The 16,732-nt window shown below is 40.8% G+C and overlaps 1 protein-coding gene across 2 annotated transcripts in view; it reads left to right on the top strand.

Moving 5' to 3' along the window:
• Positions 1-204: 204 nt before the first annotated feature.
• The window catches only part of LOC131230206 (ATP-dependent helicase BRM), a 34,497-nt gene continuing 17,969 nt past the window's right edge, over positions 205-16,732 (top strand). Inside the window, exons 1-6 of one of the 2 annotated variants that reach the window (XM_058226023.1) lie at positions 205-754; positions 3,948-5,288; positions 5,435-6,757; positions 6,862-6,974; positions 7,274-7,361; positions 7,463-7,549. In XM_058226023.1, coding sequence (XP_058082006.1) covers positions 605-754; positions 3,948-5,288; positions 5,435-6,757; positions 6,862-6,974; positions 7,274-7,361; positions 7,463-7,549 — 3,102 coding nt within the window. In that variant the 5' untranslated portion in view covers positions 205-604. The remainder of the gene's footprint in view (positions 755-3,947; positions 5,289-5,434; positions 6,758-6,861; positions 6,975-7,273; positions 7,362-7,462; positions 7,550-16,732) is intronic. The other variant, XM_058226022.1, reaches the window with a different exon arrangement.

Genomic DNA, 16,732 nt, shown 5'->3' with positions numbered 1-16,732 from the left:
AGCCCCTTTTCCAACCCGTTTCTAACCTAACCCCCCGCCAATCCCTCCCATCTTTTCGGCTCTCTTCTAACCATGGTTAAACAGAAAAGCACCGTACTCCGCAGGATTATTTCTATTTCAATTTCCATTGGCTATTTCCCCGCGAGCTACAGCTCCCGCGGACTACCGTAACGGCCCTCATATATAAAACCCGTTTTATCGGGCGATTCTTGAAGAGGCGTGGAAGCAAGAAAAAGAAAAAAAAGAAGAAAACTAGGGTTAGGGTTTGACTCGAGCGAAAAAATCCAATCTCAGGCCTTAAATTGCCAGATTCCGGCAAGATCGGCGGTATTGCGACGATCCCACGTCTCGATCTGCAGCCTGGTTTTCGAAAACCGGAAAACGGCATAGAAACGGCTGCGAAATCGTCGGAAAACGCGTCCGGAACCTTAAAACCGCTTTTCGGGCGGGGCGGAAATGCGGGGGAAGAGAGGGAGGCGGTTTTTGTGGGCTGGAATTGCAGGAGAGTGGTTTTTGTCAGCGGTTTCGTGAAAAGCGGGTTTTTGTGTCTGTGGGGGTGTTTCTGTAATTCCAAAGTTTTTGCAGGGCCATTTTGCATTTTTTCATGCAGGCTGGCTCGCAGGGTGGCGGTGGCGGGCCTGGGCGGAATCCGGCGGTGGCACCGCCTGGGCGGTCGGGTTCTTCCGCGGCGGCATCGCCATCGTCTTCGTCTTCTGGATTTGATTCAATGCAGCAGCAGATTGCTTTCAGACAGGTTAATTTCCCGCCATTTTTACTTCGGTTTGGAAAATTGAGGTTTGGGAGGGGTGCTTTCGCAAATTCAATGGTTTTGATGAATTGATATATTGGCTGGATTTTAAAAAAAATGTGTTTGTTTTGAGCTGAATTTGGCAAAACTAGAAATGGTTTTCAGTAGCAAAATTGGGTCTTTTTTTTTTTTTCAAAATAGAGTTTTTGAGCTGATTTTGGTGGGATTCGAGTACTGTTACAGTGATGATTTTGGATGAATTTTCATGCATTCTTTAATAGCAACCAAAATAGTTGTTTTTTTTTTTTCTTTTTTCTTGTTTCTTTTTCCCCTTTCAATTGTGTGACTGTTTTAAACTGATTTTTGGTGTAGTTGATTGGAAATTCAAAAGATTTTATTTATTTATTTATTATTATTATATATATTTTTTTGAGTACTGTTGCTGCGATGGGTGGATGCATTTTCATGCATTCTTTGATTAGCAGCCGAAATGGTTTTTTTTTTCCTTTCAATTGCGGGACTGTTTTAAACTGATTTTTGGTGTAGCTGATTGGAAATTCAAAAGATTGTATATATTTCAAGTTTGAGCACTGTTGCTGTGATGGGTTTGGCTGAATTCGTATGTTGTTGGATTTTTAGTAACAAAGTCTGATTGAGTTTACTTTGATTCTCTTTTTTCCAATTCGGTTTTGAAATTTTGAATGGTAGAGAAGTGCTACTATGATTTGTCTGGATGTATTTAAGTGACTATTTTGTGTGTTCTCTACACCATCGTGATGTCTTTTAGTTTACCGTTGCTAATCTACTGCTCTGCTTTTCTGGGTGGGGCAGACTCCTATGATAGCTCATTACCATTTTGAAAATGGTGGTGTCTCTACATCCTCAAATGTGGCAGTCATGTACGTCTATCCTATCCAGATCATTGGGACTATGGGCACACTTTGGATGGAGCATATCTCTAATGCCACACTGATCAAGCAACCCTACTTGTCCAATTGAGGGCGAAATGAGATGGTTTCTATCATATTTTCAGTGTAGTTTTTAGGATTATGCTCCGCTAGCAATTCTGGATTGCCATTTTGCTGTGCCATGTGCAATGTTGAAGTGTCACCACTCACCACCATTTTAAGTGGTGAACCATATGAATCTATCCTTCTGGGTGGTGATGCATGATGCATCTTTTTGGTTTCACTGGTGCTAATGGTTTAGCAAATCCACATCTTAGTCTGATCCGTTTATACGTTGTCAGATTCTAGTTTATTTTTGTTTTTCGTCTAACTATTGTTGTCATTTTGTGGTGGGGCTTTTTCTGTTTTTGAATTGTTGGTAGTGCTTTGAACTTGGATACTGTTTCATTTTCATTTCTCTAATAATGTTTCTTATCACGTATGAAAATACTGTGTATTTTCTTTTTAATATAATTGTGCATGTTTCTGAATGGAGTTTGCACTTGTTGGTATGAGGTGGTTTTGGTTCGGCCTCGAAAAAGGCGGGACTGGGGTTTGTTGAACTAGTCAGGTTGGGCTGATTCGAAATATTGATTTTTGCTGACTCAGGCCCAGCCCGGCCTGGTCCATTGCAAGCCCTAGTTTCTAAGTTTGTTTCTCTTAATTTTTATGTAATTCGTGCTTGTTTCTTAGCACAATCTCTTGATTGGTAATAACATAATCTTTGATTTTGCCTTATTTAATTAAGCTTAATTAAAATAATAGGTATTTGGTACACGTAATCTTTGTTTTCTTTTTCAGTCTCTTAGTGGAGTTTTTGTTGTTTTGTTGCAGTTCGCTATTTTTCATTCTCCACATGCTTTAGCAATTTTGTCACTTCTAGGATCATGTTTTGTTTTTGGTAATGGTATTATGAGACATCTCTCATGGCAGAAATTATAGACACCCCCAAGATAGCGGTCCTGTGGCTGTACCGTTTACACAGGAGAGGGTTTTTGCGTCGGTATGGTTCGTTTTGTTGGATTGGGCTTTAAAACTGGTTCAGAGTTTCACTTGGGGGCCGTTTGGATTCAGGCCAAGTTGTGCCGCAATAGGTTATCCATGGACATGTTGTCGGGGCTAGTTGTTCGCAGATATGCTGTTTTGATTTAGTTGTTCTGTTTCTTGTTTGTCAATCTCTAGAAAAGGGAGTAAGGATGGATTGTGGCATGTGGTGAGCTTAATATGGATGGTGGTTAGGGGTGTTAGTGGGCCGGGCTCGGGCATGCCAAAATCATACTTTTGAATAGGCCCTGCCCGAAACAATTCAAAATCCGAGCCAAGACCAACCCCGGGACCGACCTGTTGAAAGCTCTAATGGTGGCACATGTGATGCATGCGCTACATTTTTAGGTGCTTGAAGATTGATGGTGGCGTATGTGCACATGTGCAATGCTTGATCTTGGATAGCCTCACGCGGCACATTGGAACATGTCAAGCTTGCGTATAGATAAGAGTATCAATCATGTGTACCAAAACTATAAAGCGATATTGATAAGGAGATACAATTCTTGAGCAGAGAAAGCCAATCAATGATTTAATGGTCAAGTCTTGTACTATTTGTCCAAGAGTGCCTAGGTTTCCGTATACAAAGGAGTTGACAAACCATAAACATATGGTGTACTTTTCTCCTAACTACTTGTCAATGAGAAGACAACTTTGCCCAAATCCAAACAGCTGCATAGATTGGTGCATATGCTGTTATTAGATGGACCTGTTTTTCGTTCACCATTTATTTTAGGAATTTTGGTGACCTCCAGGAACATGTTTTGTTTTTACCAATGGTTTTATAATATATTCTCAGGGAAAATATATCACATACCATCCAAGCAAGGGTTGGTGTGGTTTTATACAAAAAAGATTTTGCATTTGTATCTGTTTGTTTTTCTCCTGTTTGGGGTGTAAAATTGGTTTCAAGTGTTGCTTAGATTGGTCTATGTGCTTTTATTAGACGGGATCTTTCAAGCGCATTTGGCTCGAAACAAAGAAATTGGGTGACGCTGAATCCTTCATGTCATAAGTACAAGTTGTCTATTCCACATATTCTGCTGGACATATTCTTTTATATAGGTGTTGTAGACAATTGACTATTGAGTGCTTTTTGTGGTCACCAATGGTCTTATATGAAGTTGATTTGGCCTTGTTGTTGTTGTTTTTTTTTTTTTTTTTTAAAATAAATTTTAAATTTGAATTTTTGGGCTTCTGTTATGTAGTCTCTACAGCAGCAGCAGCAGCTCAGGAAGTCTGAAGGAGATGAAGCCCTTTTAGCTTATCAGGCAGGTGGTGTCCATGGAGTCATGGGAGGGAGCAACTTCCCTTCACCTTCTTCCTCTGTATCTTTGCCTCAACAATCAAGGAAGTTCATAGATTTGTCTCAACAAGGTGGTGGTGCCACTCAGATTCGCGAGGAAAACCAGAATAAAGGGCATGGCATGGAACAGAATGTGCTAAACCCAATTCATCAAGCTTACCTCCAGTATGCTTTCCAGGCTGCCCAGCAGAAGTCTCATGGGAATATGCAACCACAGCAGCAAGCTAAAATGGGATTTGTTGGTCCATCTGGAAAAGATCAAGACATGCGCATGAACAATCTTAAAATGCAGGAGCTTATGTCTATTCAGGCAACTAATCAGACACAGGCAGCTATGTTCAAGAGGTCAGGTGAACATTTTTCTCATGGTGAGAAGCAAATCGAGCAAGGGCAGACGAGTGCCGACCAACGCAGCGAGTCAAAACCTCCCCAAGCATCGATTGGACCGTTAACAGGAGCAAACATGATAAGACCTGCGCAACCGCAACAGGCTCAACCAAACATGCAAAGCATTGCAAACAACCAGTATGCGATGGCTCAGTTGCAAGCGATGCAGGCTTGGGCATTGGAGCATAATGTAGATCTTTCCCTTCCTGCCAATGCTGGTTTGGTTGCTCAAATTCTTCCCCTTTGGCAATCTAAAATGGCAGCGATGCAGAAACCAAATGAAAACAACGCAGTTATGCATCCGTCACGGCTCCCTCCATCAAAGCAACAGATTACTTCTTCTTCACCAGTTGCCAATGAAAACTCGATCCATGGGAATTCATTGAGTGATGTGTCCAGCCCTGGCTTGTCAAAAACCAGACAGGCACATCCTTCCGGGCCTTTTCCAAATGCTGGGAATGTTACCATGGTCAATTCCAATAACATTCAGATGCAGCAACTCGGAATGCAAGGGCGGGAAAACCAGACCGAGAGGATTCCTAGACATCAAATCATGACTGGAAATGGGATGCCGTCAATGCATCCACCTCAGGCACCTGCAAGCATGAACCAGAGCATTGATCCTTCGATTAGAAAGAATGCTGAAACATTGCAAATGCAATACTTCAGGCAGGTGCAACAGTTGAACCGACCTACTTCACAGCCCGCAGTTCCTTCCGGTGAGGGCTCGAACTCGAGCAATAACATTCCGTCTCAGGTTGCACCTGTAGCCCAGGTGCCACAGCAACGTTTTGGGTTTACTAAACAGCAACTTCATGTTCTTAAGGCACAAATATTAGCATTCAGGCGTTTGAAGGTATGGAAACTAACAAATTTTCCCAGTCATTTGCTTAATCCAAATGATCCAATTTTCATTGTGTTTGCTTGATATATCCTGAAAGATTGTCCCATGTCTGCGTCTAGGACAACTGCTGCTAATTGTGTCAAGGTTTTGCTTTACAGCGAGGTGAAGGTACTCTTCCACAGGAAGTTCTTCAGGCCATTGTTCCACCACCCCTTGAGTCAGATCCACCACAGGTTCTTCCTTCTCCAGGAATGGTTAACCAGGATAAGAATGCTGGGAAGAATGTTGAAGAGCATGCGAGATATTTAGAGTCCAATGACAAGGCTCCGCAGCTCACGCCTTCAAGCAAAGGACAAGATCTGCTAAAAGAGGAATCCTCCACAGGAGACGATAAAGCAACTGTGTCCACTCTCCCACAGGGAGCGACAGGTGCAGTGAAGGAACATATGCAGTCAGGATCTGCTGGAAAGGAAGATCACAACACCATAGCTTCTATTAAGTCCGAGCAGGAAGTTGAACGGGGGAATCAGAAAAGTTCTATTAAGTTTGATGCTAGTGCAGATAAGGGAAAGGCTATTCCACTGCAGGGTGCTGCATTGGATGCTGTGCAAGCTAAGAAACAAACTCACACAAGTACTCCACCTCCAAAAGATGCTAATGGCACAAGAAAGTATTATGGCCCTCTTTTCGATTTTCCTTATTTTACTCGGAGACATGACTCCTTTGGCTCATCAACAATTGTTAATAACACAAATAACTTAACACTAGCATACAATGTGAAGGATTTGCTATTTGAGGAAGGCGTGGAAGTGCTTAACAAGAAAAAGGTGGAGAATTTGAAAAAGATTGGTGGTCTACTTGCAGTGAACTTGGAGCGGAAAAGGATCAAACCTGATCTTGTTTTGCGGCTACAAATTGAACAGAAAAAGCTTCGACTATTAGATTTTCAGGCACATTTAAGAGATGAAGTTGACCAGCAGCAGCAAGACATTATGGCAATGCCTGACAGGCCGTATCGGAAGTTTGTTAGGCTATGTGAACGCCAGCGCATGGAGCTTGCGAGGCAAGTGCAGCTCTCTCAAAAGGCCATGAGAGAAAGGCAACTAAAATCCATCTTTCAGTGGCGCAAGAAGCTTCTTGAAGCCCATTGGGTTATTCGTGATGCACGTACTACCCGAAACAGGGGAGTTGCCAAATATCATGAAAAAATGTTGAGAGAGTTCTCTAAAAGAAAGGATGAAGATAGGAACAAAAGAATGGAGGCATTGAAAAATAATGATGTTGATAGGTACCGTGAAATGTTACTGGAGCAGCAGACCAACATTCCAGGTGATGCAGCTCAGAGATACAATGTTCTCTCATCGTTTTTGTCTCAGACAGAAGAATACCTCCATAAACTTGGAGGGAAAATAACATCTGCAAAGAATCATCAAGAGGTGGAAGAGGCAGCAAATGCAGCAGCAGCAGCTGCCCGGTCTCAGGCATGCTTCTTTCTTGATTTCGATTTTTTTTTGTTTTTGGGTTTAATTCATTTATTTCCCTTTCATTCGTTGTTAACTGTAGGTGGTTTATTTCTTTTCAACAGGGTCTTTCAGAAGAAGAAGTTAAGGCAGCAGCAGCTTGTGCAAGGGAGGAAGTAATGATTAGAAATCGGTTCTCTGAAATGAATGCACCAAGGGAAAACTCCTCTGTAAACAAGTAAGTTTGTTATGACTCTCCTAACCATAGATTTGGTCATCGTGGAGAACCTGTGGTGTATAGACTTCTTGGAAAGTTATTGGCTGTATATATGTACAGCTACTTGTCATATTTCAAAAGTTCTCTTGTTGGATGACTAGTTCGCATGTGCTCTATTGATCTTACCTGCAGCCTCTTCTAGAAAGTTATCTTTTTAAACCCTTTGAACCATGGTTCTTTTGTCATGCTTTATGTTACATTTGCATTGACAAGCTGCACATTTGCTATCAAATGAGGCCTCATGCGCTCGGTTGTGCTAGGTATTATAATCTTGCACATGCTGTGAGTGAAAGAGTTGTAAGGCAACCCTCAATGCTGCGGGCCGGAACTTTACGAGACTATCAGCTTGTAGGTTGCAACTTCTCAGATGTTTCCTTTTTGGCCTTTTCTTTGCTATGTACTTGTGTGAATAATTATTATGTGTTAAATTTTTAGTTCACATTGTGTAGGTTGGGCTACAATGGATGCTATCATTGTATAACAACAAGTTAAATGGGATTTTGGCGGATGAAATGGGTCTGGGAAAGACTGTACAGGTAACTCTCTGCTCTGTCAGCATGTTGAGTAAATGCCTTGATGCTTTTTTCACTCTCTTCTATGTAATTTTGATTAAAGAAAACCAATTAGGAAGCAGCCGCTTAGCAGCTGCACTGTTTGTTTACTTTTTTGGCCATCAATTTATTAAAGAATTGAAAATGGAACATCTTAGTACAGTGGGCTGCAGCCACGGACACCAATAAGACACACAAGCACATCCCCGCCTGGTGCAAAACACACCCACAAGACACAGGCTAGCTAAGCTGATGATCTACAATCCCCAAACACAAAACTTAGAGCAATGGTGCCCTCCTTTGCCAGCTGATTTGCCCCACATTCGCCTCTTTATCATACACATGACGAAACCAAATCTGATTTTCATAACTCACATCGTAAGCCTCCTCCGCCATGTCCGCAAGCCCCCAAGGGTAGCGTCCACCTTGAGGTCCAAGATATTGCGTTCTTTGAGTAGCCTTCGACCATCACTGGACTAATTTGCATGTTTGCAGCGATCTTTACCGTCTTCAACAGTGCTGCTGCTTGAAATTTGAGTCCTGAATTCCAATGGCACCTTGACAACCTGGTTAACCCCCCCCATCATTGTGCACTAGACCTCCAATTCCCGTCAGGCCAGGGTTACTCAAGGAACATGCATGCATTTAAGTTTGCTTTGAAGTTTAGATGGGAGAGCAATCCATCTGGCATCATCTTTCTTTTGAGGATGATAACATTGGAGAACTTGGCCCACTTGCACTGCATCATTGTGACGGAACAACCCTTAAAAGCCTGATCAACTCGAGTCAACCCCATGTTAATGAAAATATCTTCTTTGATCACTGACCTCGTGGAGAGCATATAGCCCCTTAACTTTGAATATGCGATTATTTCTATCAATCCACAATGACTACAAGGTATCTTGCGTCGCCATATGCCATAATTTGCAACTGAAAGGTCCCCAACCCAAACCAACCCAACTGGAGTCTGCCTTCAAAACTGATTTAGGGAGAACCAAAGAATCCTAAATTTAGACAAAGTTGTTGACCATACTTATTTGGAGAAGTTGCAGTGAAACATGGGGTGATCAACATTTTCTTCGAACTAACAGCATAAGGGTCATCTGCTTGACAACGACCACCCCCTGGATTTTTGGTGGTCCAGGTGAGCATCTTGTTGAGATTGGCAATCCACTCAAATGCTTTTCTTCAATGGTATTATTGGAGCTGACCACACTCTAGAGAAATTGGAAGCCCCATAATTACAATCTTTAGTGATGAAATCCACTAGAGACTTGAGAACGCACCTCAGTATCTAACGCACATGATCTTTAATCCCTGCCACGGATGGGAATCTAAGCTGAGGTTAAAACTTTGAACAAGCACATGTCTTCTGCTGCCTCAGAGTCTTTAAGGTCCCTTCGAGGCACTTGAAACGCTGACTAACTGTAGCCTTTGTTAGATGCAACATAATACAATGATTTGTATTTATTTGCTAGAGGAATCTCCAGGCACCAGGGGTCTTCCCAAACTGCATGTTCAATCCATCGCCCACACAAAGAACAAAACGTCTACCCAAGGAAATCATGTGCTAGATACGAGATCCAGATATGCCATTAGCTTATTAATTGTCCCACCTATTTTCAATAGGGCCATACTTAATGGCTAGAATGGACCTCAACAGAGAGGAAGTGCCATTACCCATCTCCATGCCCACTTGGCTAGCGGATTAATGTTGCTCGAGTGAATATCTTTGATACCCCAAACCACCATTTCTAGTTGACTTACCTGCTCCCAAGCGATGAGGTGGAATTTACGAGCATTATCCCAATCATTCGTAAGAATTGCCTCTAGATGGCTTTGATCTTATTTGCTGTTGACTAGACTTCTCAAGATAGATGGCGGGAAGATCGAAGGGGAGAGAATTGATTTAATCCTCAGTTCTTCCACCCAAAGATAAACTACTTTTCCAAGATGCTAGTTGTCTTTGATATTTTTCAGTCACCCCTCCCACACCACAACCACTGGCCTCCCTATGTAAATAGGGATCCCCATGATCTCCAACGAGGAATCATTAACAATACAATTGATAACCTGAGCTATGGAGTTAAATGTGCTGCTCTCCACATTAATCCTAGAGACACTACCTCTACTCACATTATGACTCATTTCACTTTCAAACCTGGAACAATTTTGAAAATGAGAAGGTCCTTAAAATTGGAGGCATACCTTGGAGTTCCGTCACGAAAGAGAGCAATTTCATCTACATACTGTGCACGAGAGATGTTGATGCCCTGGTTACGTTCACTCTGATAAGCTGGGCTTGGGATCCATCTTCAACATTCTAGACATTGCATCTCCAACAATGGAGAACAACAATAGGGAAAGCAGAGCTCTCTTTCCCCTCGATGAAGCCTTTAGCTATTCGATAAGAAGTGAAAACCAAGATGCAACAGAGAAGGTAAAGAAGAAACCTCTAGTTCATGCCGTCATAAGCCTTTGCTAGGTTGATCTTGAGGATGAAGCATGTTAGCCTCTTTCTACCATAATCATCAATAACCTCATCAGCAATGGACTGACCATCAAGCAGTGATCTCCATGGAATAAAAGTATTTTGATTTCATGAACCATAGAGGTAATTGCCTTCGTCAAACTTGTTGCAAGCACCTTCACTTATAAACACTAGAGATGAGCATGATGGTTCCAAACTTAGAAACAAACTTGGCACTTTTTTCCCCCCCAGAATAAGAGATGAAAGAGGCTCTCGGTTCCTTACAAACAAGAGCATGACTATGGAAATCATTAAAGACTTCTAGCACATCTTGCTTGACCTCTGGCTAGCACTTTTAAAAGACCTCGGAGCCCCATCGTCGTCGTCCTCGAAGACCACGGCTTCAGTCTCTCCCTCAGGGAAAACTTCCAATCCCTGTGCTTGCTTAGACGATAAACGCTCAAAGCTCAAATCTCATACTCACGGTAATGCCAGGGTGTCCCGTATCCGTTACGATATTGCCGTATCGGCCAATACGTAATGGTAATGGCAGTGTTGTCATGTGCGGGCGAAGCCTCTAGGAAAAGAAAAAAGAAAAAAAAAACCATACCTTTTTTTTTTTTTTCCTTTCTTTCCTTCTTCTTCTCCTTCTCCTTCTTCTTCTTCTTGGGCTGCGGTGGCTGCGGCCCCCCCTCTTGTTTTCTCCTTCTTCTCCTCCTCCTCCTCCTCCTCCTCCTCCTCCTCGGGCTGCGGTTGCAGCCCTGCTGCAGCTGCAACTCTCGTTTTCTCCTTCTCTCTCGTTTTCTCTTTCTTTCCCTCTCGTTTTCTTCCTCTCATTTTCCCTTTCTTTCCCTCTCATTTTTTCTTTTTTCCCTCTCATTTCTCTCTCCCTCTCTCTCGGTCTGGGAAAAAATGAATGGGTGTGGCTGTTTTACACCCATGCACCTTATTTGTTTAAGTGGTCTGCGGCGCACGCCGCTTAGTGCACTTGCACTGTTTTAGTGCATGCGGCCCACCTTGATTTATGTATTGTATTATATATCCATGCCACCCATCAGTTTTTCTTGATCATTTCAAGGTATGGTCCCTAAAATGAAGCAGATCTAGAACTCAAGTGGACCGCATGGTAGGATTGAATGCCCACTGTGCATTTGCATTGTTTTAGTGCATGTGGCCCACCTTGATTTATGTGTTGTATTATATATCCATGCCACCCATTAGTTTTTCCTGATCATTTCAAGGCATGGTCCCTAAAATGAAGCAGATCCAGATCTCAAGTGGACCGCACAATAGGATCGAATGTCCATTGTGTAGTAGCATTGTTTTAGTGCATGCAACCCACCTTGATTTATGTGTTGTATTATGTATCCGTGCTACCCATCAGCTTTTTATGATCATTTCAAGGCATGGTCCCTAAAATAATGCAGATCCAGATCTCAAGTGGACTGCACAGTAGGATTGAATGCCCACTGTAAAGAACTTATTATGGCCCACTCTAATGTTTGTTTAACATCGAAACTACTTATAAGGTTGCATGGACTTGGATCAAGGAAAACAAAAGTCGCAGCTTAAAAATAAAAAAAAATAAAAAAATAAAATAAAATAATAATAATAATAAAAGTTTTAATCGTGGGAATTCAATCCCTACTGTATGGTCCACCAAAGATTTGGATTTGCTTCATTTGTTGGACCATGCCCTAAAATGAGTTGGCAAAAAGGATGGACAGCATGGATATACAACAAATGCATCAAGAATTCAAGGTGGGTCCTATGTTGAGGGCGTCATTCACTAACGGTCCACCTAAGGTTTAAATCTGCCTGTTTTTTTGGATCATGCTTTAAGGTGAGCTGGCAAAATAGATCGACGACACGGATATACAAATACATTAAGGTGGACCCCAATTTGAATGCTTCACCCACTAGTGGTCCACCTTAGATATGGATCTACCTCATTTTTGGACCATGCCTTAAAATGATTTGATAAAACGGATGGATGTCATTGATATACAATACATACATCGTGGTGGGCCCTATGTACATGGCCATAAAAATTGTCCATGAGGCATACATGAACTCGAAATTAATAAATTAAATTATGGCACTATTGTTGCCATGTCACAATTCCAAAATTAAATTATTTAAATGATTTTCACTGTTAATTTGCAAACACTTGTTTTTCTGAAATAGGATCGTTTGATATTTTTCATTCATCATTGTTCAATAAATATCCACCAATCCATTAGTGAGATGAGTGCCAATAGATTGTATGAATTGAACGTTGATTTGGGGCATCAAATGGTCCACCAAATCAGCTCTAAATCGACAACACTATTTACTTGAATATAATTTCAAATTTTTTCTTAAGATTTATTGGGAAAAATTATATTAATTTGTTAGATATATGAATTATATAATTGGACATAAAAGTCCCTAGATTGTATGTTGAAATAAAATGTACACAAGTCACAAGGTATGTAATACACCAATACCTACAAATATGAGATATTTTGGTATTTGATTCATTCTAATTAATTCATATTGATATTATATAGTTAGATAATTAAATATAAAATATCTATAGCCAATACCAGGTTGTCTGGTTCATAAATTCATCAGACAGTCCGATACAGCTTCTCACCAAAGAGTGGACCGTTACACCAACATAAACATGTTCCAATTTATAAATGAATGCATATTTAGAATGCTTAGAATATTCCAATTTCTGTTTGGAGATGGGCAAGGTATTCGGTTTTGGGAGGATACTTGTTTGGGAAATAAACCACTTAAAGAGACTTCCTCGATTGGCTAAATTATTGGTGGAGCGAAACATCCCTGTCACTCTTTGTTTTTCTATAAGTAGGAATGTGGTTAGTTGGACTCCATTATGTAGAAGGAACCTATTGGAAGAAGAAGAAGAGAATGCTTAATCTGCTAGGATTGCTTCAAAAGGTTTCGCCAATTATGGAAGAGAAGGATTCAATAGTATGGATTAAAGCAAAATCAGGTAAAATTTCAGTTAAATCCTTGTACTCATTTATGTTTGGGGCTTCATCGAGTTATCACTTTCTCAGCACAACTTGTGTGTTGCATTATAAGGTCCCCCCTAAAGTGATTGCTTCGGCGTGGCTAATGGGTAGGAAAAAAGGTGTTAACTGATGTAGGACATGGAAAATTAAATATGATATGCAAGATCTCAGGCTTTAGATCATACTAATTCAAAACAATCCATATTAATTCCACATCCTACACAAAAGCTCAGACATTCAATTAAAGGGGAATCTGCACGGGTCTAAGCCTACACAGGTTAGGGCTGGATCTGTTAAAATTATAAACTAAATGATGCTCAAAGATAAGCAGTAATCATCCACACATGCACAACAATCAGTCCCTAATCCAAGGGATTCACCAATTTCAATTCAAGGAACCCTAGGGTGAGAAAATGGGCAAACAAATTAAGGATAATGCAATCTAGGGTTAGGGTTTATGAAAAACTGGTATGAGAGGGTAAAATAAGAAGAAAACTTGAACTGGAAGACAGTTTCCGCCCGCGGACAGCAACAATACCCTAGACGCACGTGCGTGTAATCAAGGCCACACGTGTGGGGCCCACTATTCAAAAAAATACCACCTTGGCCCTGGTCGGCCAGGGATGGACTCCAAAACTCCCAAATCTCAGCTCGATCCGATGCACGGTTTGTGCGTGGTGCTCCGCCGAAGTTTCAGCCCTCCTGCATGACTAGATTCTGGAAATCTGCTGTAGATAGAAATGATTGCAACTATTGATGGATTTGTAGATGGAATGCTTGTAGGAGAAAATAAATATGGATGAAAGAAGGTGGGGGCGAATCGGGATAGATTTGGCTTCGCACCATGATAGTTAGCCCTTCGAAGAAGGGAGGATATCGCACCCAATTAAGTTTCCATAACTCGGAAAGGAGCAGGAAAACGTAACAATTTTTATTCATCTTCATTGAATCAAAAGAACTACTAGGGGTCTCTATTTATAGAGAAAACCCTATACCCCAAAACTCGCGCCATGTGCGCAACCTATTACTTGGTGATGAAGTAAACTAAAATAAAAACCAATCAAAGAAATCTAAAGCGTTAATGATGTTCTAAATAATATACATAAGCAAAACCTAAAATATGAATTTAATCTGACTGGTGGGCCACGATCATGAGATCCCATGATGGGCTTTACTTGATTATCGGGCCCACTCTCTTGAACCAAAAATCCGTCTTCTAATTAGGAGGCCCTCCCTGGACGTTGTCATCGAGCCAGATTGACGGTGGGGCCCTCCTTTTCCTTGCATATGTGCGTGGGGGGGCGGCGTGTGTGCGCGTGATGCCCCCATCATTAACCATAGATAATCTTTAGAAGAGAAGGATGGTGTTGCTGAATATTTGCTAATGTGTTTGCAAAATGAAGAGTCAGTAGATCGTCTCTTCATCCATTAGGACCATTACTTAATTGCTCATTAGATTTAGGTTAGTTTCTTCGAAGCTTTTGGTGCCTCTTGGGTAATGCCAGGTTCCATTGAAGTATTTTTTTTGGTCTTGGCATGGCGGAGGAATAGGGAAGGAAAGGCAAGATGGCAAAGATCTATGTCAGCTGGAATATGGTCCCTATTGGAAGAAAGGAACAATAGATGTTTTAAGAACCGAAGTCAGTGGGTAGGGGAGGTTTACAAAAGGGCTAAAATTTATGTATTGGAATGGGGTTAGGCTTTTTGAAGATATAGTTTTGGGTTCTTTTTCTTTTATCTTTTGTAAATTGTATTCTTTCAAGCTTTGGCCTCATACGATAAAATCATCGCCTTTAAAAAAGAAAGAAAGAGTTGATAAGAGAATCTCAAATAGCCTCCTTTTTGAGAAGAATTTGAGACATTGACGGCGGGGATGCGGCTAGCTCTTCCTCTGGCACGTGCAATTTTATGGAAGTACGTTGAGTTGTTGTCCCCATCTCTAAGCCACCTGCCTTCCTCCCAATTGCCAATAGTTCTTCTTGAAGAATCTGCTTCGACTTCTTAATGTTCTCAGACACTTCCCTATTCCAAACTTTAAGCTTCTCCTTAAGCCTCTTTAGCTTAATGCTAATGCAATGATTGACACACGAGAACGAGAAAGAGGATTACCACTCTTGCACCAGCATCGAGAACCCTGGGAAATCTAGCCATATACACTCAAAATAGAGAGGCTTTGGTCCCCATGACTTGAATTTAGCGTATAAAAGTATTGCTTTTTGGTCTGACATCCTATTAGTGAGAGCCTTTTGGTCCAGATTTGGGAATTCCACTTCCCAAGCATCTAAAATCATTAAGTGTTCAAGCCTACATAATCCCAGCGATGGCTGCTTACTGGACCACGTGAACCTAGTCCCATATAGCGGCCAATCTACAAACTCCCATTGATTCATAAACTGAATGAAACCCCTCATACTCGTCGTGACCCGAGACCTTTCTGACTTTGCATGGCGAAACCTAACCACATTAAAATTCCCCCCCAATACACCATGGTGTCCCAAACTCCCCTGACTCTACCTATCCTCCCAAAAGTCTGGATGCAAACTTAGGTCATTAGGACCATAAACTAAGGTTTGAAGCTAATTTCTTGACAGAATTCCAATGACTAGGATTCCCCAGAGTTACCCACTGTTTTTTATTGTTATCATCATCAACATAGCTTTGTTCCTGCTGACTGTTCATTGCAAGGTATTAATAAACGGTTATGTACCGGTTGTTACGTAACAGAAACGGCTTGGGCCATTATGCGTTAAGGGGGTGTAACAGACAGTTCCAAAAAAATTGGACCGTAATGGTCTGTTATGAATCTTATGACTCCTTCTGGTGGCTGTTTTGCCATTTCCTCCATTTCTCTAACATTTTTTTGACATTTTTGCTTCTTAGGACTAGTTTTAACCCAATTCCAACTAGATTTGCGAAATCTTTGAAGATTAAATACAAGATATAAGTTCTCGAAAAAATTGAAGTTCACAGAGCTAAATTCGGAAAAAAAATAAATAATGAAAAAATAGGTAAACATTTTTTTTTCTTGCTGAAAATTTATTGATTTAACACATTATAGCACCAAATCGCCCAATATCTTACAAAAGGCTCCAAATCAACTAAATTTTGCTAGATTTGTGATTGATTTGGCTATGTTTGTATGAATTTTTATTTTTATTTTTGTATAATTTGTTGGTTTTTATATAATTTTCAGCAATTTTCAATTTTTATTTTTAATTTTTTCTTGTAAAATACTTGGAGTGTAAATTGTTTAAATACATATATGGAGTTTAGAACTGCACATGCATTGTTTTTCAGCTCGTTTTCAAAATTTTTAGTATTTTTGTAATTTCGGGTCATTTTTTGAGTGAAGACTGCCGGATTTATTTATTTAGTTATTTATTTATTATTTTTTTATCTGATGTCAAATGCTTAGAGAATTGCAAATGATGAATTCCATGGATTTCTCTTCAAAAGAAAAGAACAAATGAATCCCACGGATTGCATGATTTTCGGCCCGTTTTGAGGGCATTCGAGTAGTCCCAAATCGGTCCAACACTATTCGTCCGAATTTAATTTTTATTTCTCCACAAATTTGTTGAGGGAGATGGTGTCAAATGGTTAGGGATATGTATTAGTGGGATGAATTCCACATTGCATGAATTTAGGGTTGTTTTGGAGGCATTCGAGTGG

This window comes from Magnolia sinica, chromosome 17, assembly GCF_029962835.1.
Source record: "Magnolia sinica isolate HGM2019 chromosome 17, MsV1, whole genome shotgun sequence".
NCBI classification, from domain to species: Eukaryota; Viridiplantae; Streptophyta; class Magnoliopsida; order Magnoliales; family Magnoliaceae; genus Magnolia; species Magnolia sinica.
Note: the sequence above shows the minus strand (reverse complement) of the source record. Positions and strands in the feature narration are given on the sequence as shown.